Source organism: Hyalella azteca, unplaced genomic scaffold (assembly GCF_000764305.2).
Source record: "Hyalella azteca isolate HAZT.00-mixed unplaced genomic scaffold, Hazt_2.0.2 contig4931, whole genome shotgun sequence".
Classification (NCBI taxonomy): domain Eukaryota; kingdom Metazoa; phylum Arthropoda; class Malacostraca; order Amphipoda; family Hyalellidae; genus Hyalella; species Hyalella azteca.
This window is the reverse complement of record NW_025935139.1, coordinates 20243-31355: the sequence shown is the minus strand read 5'-3', so window position 1 is coordinate 31355 and position 11113 is coordinate 20243. Positions and strand designations below refer to the sequence as shown.

Below are 11113 nucleotides of genomic sequence, written 5' to 3'. Positions count from 1 at the left end.
CGAAACTGAACCAATATCGCATACTGAATTACAAGGAAAACTTACATGTAAAGTGATTACTGCGATCCTTACAACTGTTTGAACTTTCTAATGTGTTCACTTAGTATAGTATAGTAGTATAGTATAGTATCTTCGGCATTAAAGAGTAGGCCTGGATAGGCCTGTCGCCGATTCTTGTGCTTTTCTTGACTAGACTGGCCTTTTGATGAGATCTTTTCAACGGACGAGTGCAGTTAGAGACGAGTACAATTTCCGTTGAACGCACGCTGTACTCTGCATGAGTCTATAATATTCTGTGAGCGCTACCCATTGTTCACACCTTATACAGTGTGCACAACACAATGGAAGCTCAATCACTGCGTGCGTCGTTTCGTTTGAACCGATTGAGTGTTTTGTCTTCTGCGCGCTGAACCAGTGCTTTGCACGGTCAACTGGATGAACCATCCATTAAGTGCGCAGTCAGTTGAGTGTGTTCCCTCTTTTGCACACCGTCTGTCAAGTATGCTTCTTTATTTGTGCTCACTATATTGTGAGCTATGCTCAATGGAGGCGGCATTTATGTACCCAATGAGGATACTTTCAACTGAATATCTGAAAAATTACTCGTCATAATTAAATTAAAAAGAAGTCAAAATTCACTATGGCTGCGATACAATTGATATGTTTTATTTGCAGCTTAATACAGAACCTGCTAAAGACTGATAACCGAATAGTTCGAAGCGAAGAAGTTAATTTCAAACTTTTTTCTCTTCGTTTTCGTATTGATTAGCGAGGAAAAAAATCTTCTATTCTTTCTAACGCAACAATTGCAATGGGTAATGCTTGCAAAATATTTTGTACAATAGATGGCGTGCAGTATTCAGTAGTTTACACCGTCTGCAACGCGAAATGTCCATTACTTTTACTGTCTATACCCCTGCGTGTACAACTATTGACTTCCTACTCTGCCATTAGGGTGCGCGTCTGCCTGACTGTCAATCTGCTTCTCAGAGTTCTTGGCAGAAAACTCTAACTCACATTAAGAGGCTATTATTTTGCTTCTTGTTTTCCTTAAATGACACATAATCACTTATATTGAAGGTGTACATTAGTGTCTCAGTTAATCTCGCGGAACGCACGTAATAGCCTTCAATAATGCGGGTAACACATTGATTCTCCCGGCAGTCTGCAACCTAGTTATATTGCCGCACTTTAACTCACATGTTCTAATAACAAATGGATTCCTCCCTCTAAATTGCATAATTGTGTGATCCCCTAAGTTTACGGTGCGCTCCATTTGTGGGGCAAGAGAACATGGCAAACGAATTTTTCGTATGCCAGCTTAACTTTGTTTCTGACTATAATCCATGTTGAAGGTATGGTTGATACCCATATAATTAATTAATTAATTCGTCTAGTACACATAAAAAAATTGTTTCGTAGCCGATTACACATTTCCATTAACCAAACCAATTCAGCTTCTCAAAGCAGTCCACTAGCGCATTATGTTAGTTTGTTAAACTTATATTTCTCTTTTTGTAATGTCATCTCTAAGTATGGGTTTCGAAGAAGTCGAAGTAACTAAAATATCGTACTAAGAGATACTCCTGGTGTAAACAGACACCTGATATAAACAGAGAGAATAAGGTTCGCGGACTCAGAATGGATGAGTTGCGTCAGACCGTAGTCCGTCATCGAGATAACTGCAACTTGCCTTGTTCATTCAAATACCTGACGACCAGGTGCAGATTTACGTTGTAAATAGGTTGGGTTGTGTGAGGTTGGTGGTTACGTGTACATGGGTGAAAGTTGGGGAAGTAGTTCAAGTATTTTTAAACTATGAAATAATGGTGTTGTCCAGCTAAGGCGTAAGAAGGGAACTTGAGTCAATAGATGAATTTGATAGAATAGTCCGTTAATTAAAGCGCTGCATGCACTTCTAAATGCCATTATTTAAGTGGCACGACTGGGGCAGATTGCGCGTAAAAATAATCCATTAATTTAAAGTGAGTAATGGATAATTAAAAAAAGGGGAAATCCTGCCCCATGTCACTTTTTTGTTCACTGTTATTTTGGCTAAGAATAGACTTTAATCTTTCCCATAGCTCACTCGTGTCCAAGTTTGGTAGGGATGCTAACTGTGACCCTAGATATCCTCAACGAGACGGCAGTACCGATTTACTAAAAAGAATCGCTTTACTCTAAGTCATCAGAGAATATGCACCACTCATTCTCTGATGACACGCTCGTACTCTACCGCAGTAAAGCAGGCGGCCTGCACCTCACATTCTCTGATGACACGCTCGTACTCTACTGCAGTAAAGCAGGCGGCCTGCACCTCACATTCTCTGATGACACGCTCGTACTCTATCGCAGTAAAGCAGGCGGCCTGCACCTCACATTCTCTGATGACACGCTCGTACTCTACCGCAGTGAAGCAGGCAACCTGCACCTCACATTCTCTGATGACACGCTCGTACTCTACCGCAGTGAAGCAGGCAACCTGCACCTCACATTCTCTGATGACACGCTCGTACTCTACCGCAGTAAAGCAGGCGGCCTGCACCTCACATTCTCTGATGACGCACTCTAACTCACCTGCAGTGGGGCAGGCAACCTGCACCTTGCATTCTCTGATGACACGCTCGTACTCTACTGCAGTAAAGCAGGCGGCCTGCACCTCACATTCTCTAATGACGCACTCTAACTCACCTGCGGTGGGGCAGGCAACCTGCACCTCAGTGTGCCGGATGCCGAGGTTGTACTCAGGGTCCGCTGAACCGTTCGTGGTATCGACGAGAAGCCGTACAGCGTACCGCCCACAGGGGATGACGTTTATGACAAGCCCTGCGAGATAATGAATACAAAATGCATTGACCGTGAGAGCAAAATTGTGTTGTAATTCCTTTCGTTTTCTCTGTTTCATTTGGTGTTGATAACAAAACACAATCTTCAACACAAATCTATCAAACCATGCACAGTCCTATATAATATAAATTTAGGGATTGTCATGCTTTTCTCCTTAATTACCCTGAAAATACGAGGAAACATTACTTACAGAAAATATTAAAATTTTCCACAGAATTACATATTGCATTGGCTAACTAATGAAAGCAAAACCTATAATAAATACTTTTCATTGCAAACTCTCATGCAGACAAGTTTTGACCTAGATTTAAATAGAGAAAACTTACGCAGTACCCATATGTTACATGTTATGTTAACTTATTCTCGTAGATTGTAAAAACATTTCAAAATATTGGAACAAAAGCCGAAGTCAAAAATCTCAAGGGGGAATGACAGTCGGAATTAATTCACCATCCTTTTTCTTCAATTTAACATGTGGCGAATAAGAAATAACTTATAGTTATTGATTGAGGTACGAGTTCAGTATCAATCTTTTCCTGAATCCCGAAGAATTTTCCAAATATTTTCACAGGCAGTATTCAAGAACCAAGTTATGAATAAAATTTACCTAGATTTTATAATCTTGTGCCACTTTCTCCAACGTTTTTTTCTGTTAATTTATATTAAACCGTCTAGCGTCAAAATGGACTTAAACAGCAAACACCACTGGTAAGTGAACATGCACGGGATATGCCTATATAACAATGATTCGAATTACATCTGTAATTGTGGCGATAACTATCAACGATTTAAAACGGTTGCCAGATGACATCCACCTATGTAAAAATGTAGGCCGATGTGGAAAGTTGAGTTAAATAGGTTTTAATTCATTTTTAAATCGAGTTCACCGTGTTCCAGTCGGATCAAGTTTAGCGCGCGAGCTGGAGATCCCGGTTCCGCTCCCGGCTGAGGTTCTTTCAGCGTAGGTTTGAAGGAATGTGAATAGCATAGTATATACCTATCTAATGTAGCGCATTGTAATACGATGCTCAAATAATGTGATTTTCGTGATAAAATATATTTAATAAAGTTCATCAATTTTCACTATATCTGCGTTCCTTTTCACTAATAAAATTTAGAGGCTTGGGCGACCCTGCATTGCGGCCGCCTAGGACTCGAGGAGCATATTAATCAGCTTCTCTATGCCCACTTCAGCTCTGAGTTCTAAGGGCAGCCTCTGGACCGCTTGCTAACTCGGCTCGGTTAACCCTTTTAAGACTCTCAATAGACTGTAAGGGTACGCACACAGTGAAAGCAGGTTGCCAGCGTGCTGGTTACCTGCTCAGGCTGGCACCTGAAACCATAGAATACAGAAGCCTATTCGTACAGGTTTTCACTGTGAACACTTACATTATTATCCTATGTTCATTCTTGTGGCAGGTGGGAGCAGGTTGCCCGCGCGGGCAAACCTGCTTTCACTGAGTGCGTACCCTAAAGTCGGAAAGGAGATTCTGACGAGAAACATATTTCGATCGGATGACCAAGCAGTCTCATATTAACTTTGCGCCGAGTGTATAGTGACCATTCGGCCGAAGCCTAGGCGGTCCCCGAATTTTGTTAAGGTGAGGACGTTTATCCAATTGCAGAACGTACCTATGGTCTACACGATTTCAACGAAATAATTTAAACGTTGAAACAACGTTGGACTAGTAACATCATTTCAACGATGGAATATAAAGTCAGCACGACGCTGCACGAATGACGTTGCTTCAATTCTCATTCTAGACTATATTATTATATGATTCCAACGTCGTAAACGTAAGTTGTTTCAAAGTTGATTCAACCAGAAAAAGCCTGCTGGAAGGAGGCAGAAAGTGACAGTAGCCCTAGAGGCCAAAGAAGTGACAGTGATCTTTCCTAGAATGTTTATCTGCCAGTTACTGGCGACCAAACATTGGAAGTTGGTGGTGCTGTTAATAGCAGAACACTTTTAAGATACACTTTTAATAGCAGAACACTTTTAAGATTTTTGATAAACTTGCTATTTAAGCAGTCAAGTGATTTTAATACTTATATACGATCAAAATACGGTGAAGATGGATGCCAGTGTTTTAGAAAGTACTGTGATCTTCACCGAAAGTCGGCCAAGACTTCTTTAGACATGCCCGTGTTTGCTTCATTCTTGTTTGTTTCTCATTTGACGATTTATGCATCAATGTGAATTTATTGCTAATCATTTGTACCTGTTTTTTAGGTTTTGAACTGATGATGGAGCTGGTCTCCGAAACGTTTTCCTTTTTAAGAAATGGTGAATTTTCTGGCTATTTTCTTTGCTTTTAAATTTTTGATAAACTTGCGATTTAAGCAGTCAAGTGATTTTAATACTTTTAAGAAATGGCTGACGGTAAATAATCAAGAAAGATTCTCCAGTTGCAGAGTAATAAAAGCATCGCTAACTAATAAGTTAAAATGAGCAAAAATGGCTGATGGTAATATGAATGTTTCAAATTTCGCTACTTATTTATTTTGACACATTTCATGGCAAATAACAAAACTTTGATGATCCTGAGGCACTCTAGACATCATCTGAGAGGCCCGATTTTTTAGCAAATTTCATAACATGTCAAAAAGGGGTGAATTAAATTTTAAGAGAAAATTTTTTGAGGGGATACTTAAGTCGATGATTGTTAGTCTATTTTAAGGCAGGCCGTATTATTCATTGGCAATATTTTCTGATTTGTTTGAACTGGATTTTTTGTGGCTTAAGAGTTTATGAAGGAATTTTATCATAATTGCTGCTGAGTTAAATCAAATGATTCACCATGACTAAGAAGCACGTTTCCACTGTGACCCACCTGTTAGCTGCGTCTCCCATGCAGCCGTTGAGCTACTCAAGTTCTTTACCTGCAGCCGATACCTGGTGGCAGTAACATGAGGTCAAAGATTGTTCGTGCTTGGGACATTACATAAACTAAATTTCTTAGTTACTTTGTGGCTGCAAACATAGTAAGTCTAATACCTAGTAGGTCCAACTTAACAATCATTGATTTGACAATCAATAACTCTCTTCTCATGTGATGTTTATTACACTTGCAAAGAGGATACGCGAAAGAAAAACAGCTGCACCAGGCTATCCAAGGTCTCTACCGAACTTTGTAGCAATTTCGATTTCTTAACACTCTGCCGCCTGGCACGGGTAACCGGAGCACTATTGTCACAAGCCTACTTTCCAGGATGGATACGTTCTATAGTGAGCGCAAAATGACTTGCACTGATGGCAGTGTTGCCGCCACGAATGACAGCTTTAAAATGTTCTCTGTTGCGTACAAATGTCCTCAGTTTGCTACACTCAATAGTTAACGTATAATTTAAGATGAAAGTTACATTCTTGGAGAGTGACATACGGCGGTGGAGGGTTAAAATACATATTAAGTGTTGAATTCTCATTTGTTAGATCTGATACCTACCCTGTAACATTAGTGCCCGAGTCCAGAAAGCCCTCGTCCGCGCTGGGGGACCAGGCTTTTGGCACAACTGTGCACGTGAGGCCGTCGCAGGACACGGATGGCGCAGCCCGGAAACGCGGTAAGTTGCGAGGACGAGGGAAGAGCTCTAGGGGGTTAATATGCCGATAAGTGTACATTAAATCCAGCAAATGATCGTTTTTATAATTAATACAATCATTTTACAGCGAAAAACGTGCACGTTACATCGATATTCTGGGTGCTTGCACATGCATATATACGAGTACATCCTGAGTACATGCCATAGTCATAGTTGATATCTGAAACAGCACGAGGTAGAGACGCTCCATCGCCATAGCCAACAGAGGATGGGAGTTTGCTAGGCGTGATCCTAGTACTCGACGTGCTCCCAGTTCTAGACGCACAACCAGCATCAGACAATAGACAGGCTCCCAGCTTTAAGGTGCTACTAAACGATTAAGCATCTTAATCAACCGTTCGCTCTTGAGCCATTGCTCCTCAGACAGCTGGAGTCCATCACGATTCAAAATTGTTCAGCAATCGCGAAGGCATTAATGAAAATATTCCCGTTAGAATTCAACAAATTCCCACTCAGGGTTATCGGGAAGTTCATATTCCAATGTTGGCTGAATTTTAATCGATATGCTATTGATATTTACTCGTAATATTCAATCTTCGAAATATTCTTCGTTATTGCACGATGAATGATAGCACTTAAAATTATCAAACTTACTTGAAATTCATGTCAAAACAATGTTATAAAACTATCGTAAATCAATGTAAATTGACTCAAATCAAATATCAAATTGTAAATATTTGCAGTCACAACAAGGCAACAACAACAGGCCATGCACAATATGAAAACAATAACCAATAAATTTGCTAAGCGATGCATGCACGTTAAGCAGTCCCTTGCCTAGACGCTCAAAATTGTGGTTAATAATTGAGTGTCTAAGTGGCGTATTGAGCGTTTGCGCAATATATTGCGCGGTATTCAGAATATCGAAGACTGATAGATATTGTGACGTTTAAGGGCTACATTCACTCAGTACATCCAAAGCGGTCGTTCAAGGTAGTTGTGGCAATCTCGTGTCCTCATCGTGGCTGGCGAAGTGAACTTTTGGACTTTATTGAGCTTTACAGTATAGTGGTCTCTAGGCCTTATTTGATTTCAAAGCGTATATAATACTAATCTTTCGAAAAAGGAGAGCAGTACGTGATACTGATTGAAAAGTAATCTCAGTTCATTTACCATTTAATAACTTTGTGTTACGTTGTCACAGCGCTTGTTGCAAGAGTTGCTCCGACCTCGCGGTCGAATGTGTTAGCCGTATAAGTCGTTTGCTCTGTAATGTACAGTAAAGTCTAAAATAGTCTAATTTACTTATCCCTCACATAGTCATCGAATGCCTGTCTTCAGGTAAAACCTATATGCAGGGCATTTCACGGAAGCTTCCTGATTAGATAGCTCAATAAAAAAGAACATGTTAAGATATATTAATGTAAAATTTTTGAAAAATTCAGAACCTGAATTTTTGTATCACTTAGTTTTAAAGATAACGTAGGACAAATGACGTCCCCCATTGTCAATGCATTCAATAAGTCGAAGCTTGAAGTTCCGTTCAACTCGCTGAAGCATATTGACGATCATGTTGCCAATGGCTTGGCGTATGTTGTTCTTCAAATGAAGTAGGGTTCTTGGACATTCATTGTAAACAATTGGTCTAAGACAGAGGAGGCGCTGTGTCTCAGAACAGTGTGGAGAACGCAAATCTCTAACTTTCTCTACGTTCTCAGGTGCTGCGGCAGTCCCAGGACCTCCAGACACTCTTGCATTCACACCTCCACTTGCCCTAAATGTCTTCACTCACGTAGCAATCGATTTCTGATCAGGAAACCCGACCTGAAGGACGAATACAGAACCGAGTACAGTATGCTCGTCGAGTAGCGATAATGGAACGGCCATTAGTGAAGTGCCCTTCGACAGCAAACGCACGCTGCTCACTTGTCAAATGCAAAAAGGCAACTGACTAGGCGGGACACAGAATTTCATGACCTTGTCTTTCCTATAAAACACTCGCCGCTCTATTCCCACAACATCTGGCAGCTGGATCCGTGGATCACCCTGACAATACACACTGGAAGTTCACACTATTATTTCCGTACAGTGGCACCTTATTATTGCCTCCCGACGAAGTGCCGCCCGAACATACTACTTTCCCTCCTGAAAATATTGTTGTACGTCTGGAGGCGTGATTGTGCAATATATTGAACTGAAAAGTAATTTTTTCGGAATATACTGAACAATTTCTAAGTAATACTACTACGCCCTCAATATTATTGCACAAATAAAAATATTGCGCAATAATATTGAGCGTCTTGAGTCTACTTTACTCAGGTTGGCGCGTATCGCAAATACAAACCGTGAGTGCAGAGCGCAGGGTCGCGGCAGCCGATGAGGCAGCGGCCGTCATCACGAGAACAGTTGCGATCCACGCAGTAGTTGCAGCGCAGGGCGCAACTTGGCCCGTACCACCCGTCCGGACACACTGCGTGAGGGCCCAACTAGTGATTACCTCAGCGACTTGTGCTGGGATAAGGATACAGCTAGAGCGAGTCTGCATGAAACATTATGAATGTTCTATCAAGCATAAATGTTGTTTAATAATTTATTTAATAAATATTATTTATGTCTGCATGAAACATTGGCAATAGCGAGTCTGCATGAAACATTACTTGTGTCCATGATTGACTTAAATGCGTGTGATTCATTAGAGTGAATAAAATATCGTAATTTCATTAGGATAATAGCGGAGAAAAGTCCTAACTTCTATAAATAAAGTGAACACAAAGAGGACTTAGACGTGAATTAATCGATGTAGACGCTATAGTGTAAAGTACATTTGCGTGAGTATGGAACTTGCACTTGTAGAAATAACAGGTTGCGACAGTATTAGAAATAAGACGGACATATCAGCAGTAAGTTATAGATTAAAATGTTTCAAATTATATGAATATCATATGAGCTATTTAATTAGTTACCCCGATCATTGACAAAGAAATAAGGTGACTGGTGAGGTAACGATGAAAGAAAAAGTAAATTGAAAACTAGTTTGGGTGGTTTTCAAATTGTTTGAAAAATTTGTAAATGAAAAAATATTTCGTATTGCTGATAATAAATAATAATGAATATAAGTATTGGAAGACCCTACAGGACCATGCTAATATCCTTTGATTGAAATTATAATCAAATGAGTTGATTATACATTGTTTTAATTCCAATGAACATGGACGCGATCAAGGAAGCGTACAAATGCATTTTATTGTTCTTTGAGTAATTTATTGTTCTCTATGTAAAATTGTTATTGAAATGCATTAAAATCGGTGCTGCACGATACGGTTTTCCTGCATGAATATGCGAAGGTTTATCATAAAACCCGATTTTCTGCCACCGCTGGGGATTGAATCCACTCTCAGAAGCAGCATTTGATGTTTAACAGGCGTAGGGCTACTTGCATTCATCTGCTTTTTTACAACATTTCTCTTCACTTCTTGTTGTTTGTCTGCTACAAAACAATAACAATAAATATTTAACGATATTCGCAACGGGCTGAAGCGTTACGCTAGAACCACGGGTGCAACGATTTCTGCCCTTAATTTTTCAAAGTACTTTTTAGGTGCCACTACTTTTTAGGTTCCACTAACATACGCCGCGATAATTTTACCATGCTTTAATATAGATTGTTTTCTATCAAATGCAGTCTTTAAACGCACAATTGTGAACTCGAATCTATTTTTAAAATTACGAGAACGGAAGGACCGAAATTCTGGTCAGAATACGTGAACGACAACTGCGGCCGATCGATATTCTGGTGGTGATTCTTACCGACGGTGAGACTGATTTTAATCATCAACAATGATGATAAAGTCGACATCATCATCTTCATCGCTGCTTACTACAGCGTACAGCGATACTGTACGCTGCTTTTTTCTCTCATCGTCAGTCAGTTTGTTGCTCGCCATCGCATAAACTTGCAAGAGAGGGAGCGAAGACACTGAACCTCTCACCTCCGTAGCTCGTGGAACACTGCCAAGCACCTCTGACCTCCGGAGATCGCTGCCGGCAAGCGTCGGTGTGCGGAAATGTTTATACGTTGCTTGCTAAATGACTTACCTTATTTTTATAGATCAAAAAAGCTGAAATATTATTGATTCAACACCAAGAATAAGTCTCAGTTGAAGAGTATCTCGACAGACAAGGCCGTCAGATTTGTGGTTATTTTTTTACAGCGGGTAGAAGAAAATAAGGGCGTTTTCCAGTCAACCCGTTGCGAATAGGGTTAACACACTTCTAGCTGTCGAATCGATCTGAAATTTTGCACACTTGCTTAAAGTCTGAGACAATGCTTGAATCGATTGACAGAATAAATAATTTAAATAATTTAAATTTTTTTAACGTTCGGTACGAATGTTCAAAATCATTCTTTTTAATATTACAAAATGAAATATGAAATTCATTGTATATGTGCAACATCAGGGACACTGGCCTCTTTAGAAGTGTTGTCTTTAAAAAGTGTTAATTTTTAAACACATATTATTATTTTTAATATTACCTATGTTGCAGTAGGTATCTATGTTGCATTATCTTTTTAATATTACCTATGTTGCAGTAAGTATCTATGTTGCAGTATCTTTTTAATATTACCTATGTTGCAGTAAGGTCTCATGAATCCAGGAAGACAGGAGCAGCCTTGCAGGTCGTGGGTGCAGACGGTCAGCCCGTCGCATATGGGAAGGTCAGC

The 11113-nt window shown here is 40.0% G+C and overlaps 1 protein-coding gene across 1 annotated transcript; it reads right to left on the bottom strand.

Moving 5' to 3' along the window:
- Window positions 1–2206: 2206 nt before the first annotated feature.
- LOC108666487 lies at window positions 2207–11113 on the bottom strand. Its single transcript, XM_018153373.2, has 5 exons — window positions 11017–11113; window positions 8735–8860; window positions 6294–6438; window positions 5682–5743; window positions 2207–2826 (listed from the first exon to the last, which is right to left on the bottom strand). Exons 1-5 carry the CDS (start codon window positions 11036–11038, stop codon window positions 2207–2209), a joined length of 975 nt encoding a protein of 324 aa, XP_018008862.1. The 5' UTR covers window positions 11039–11113.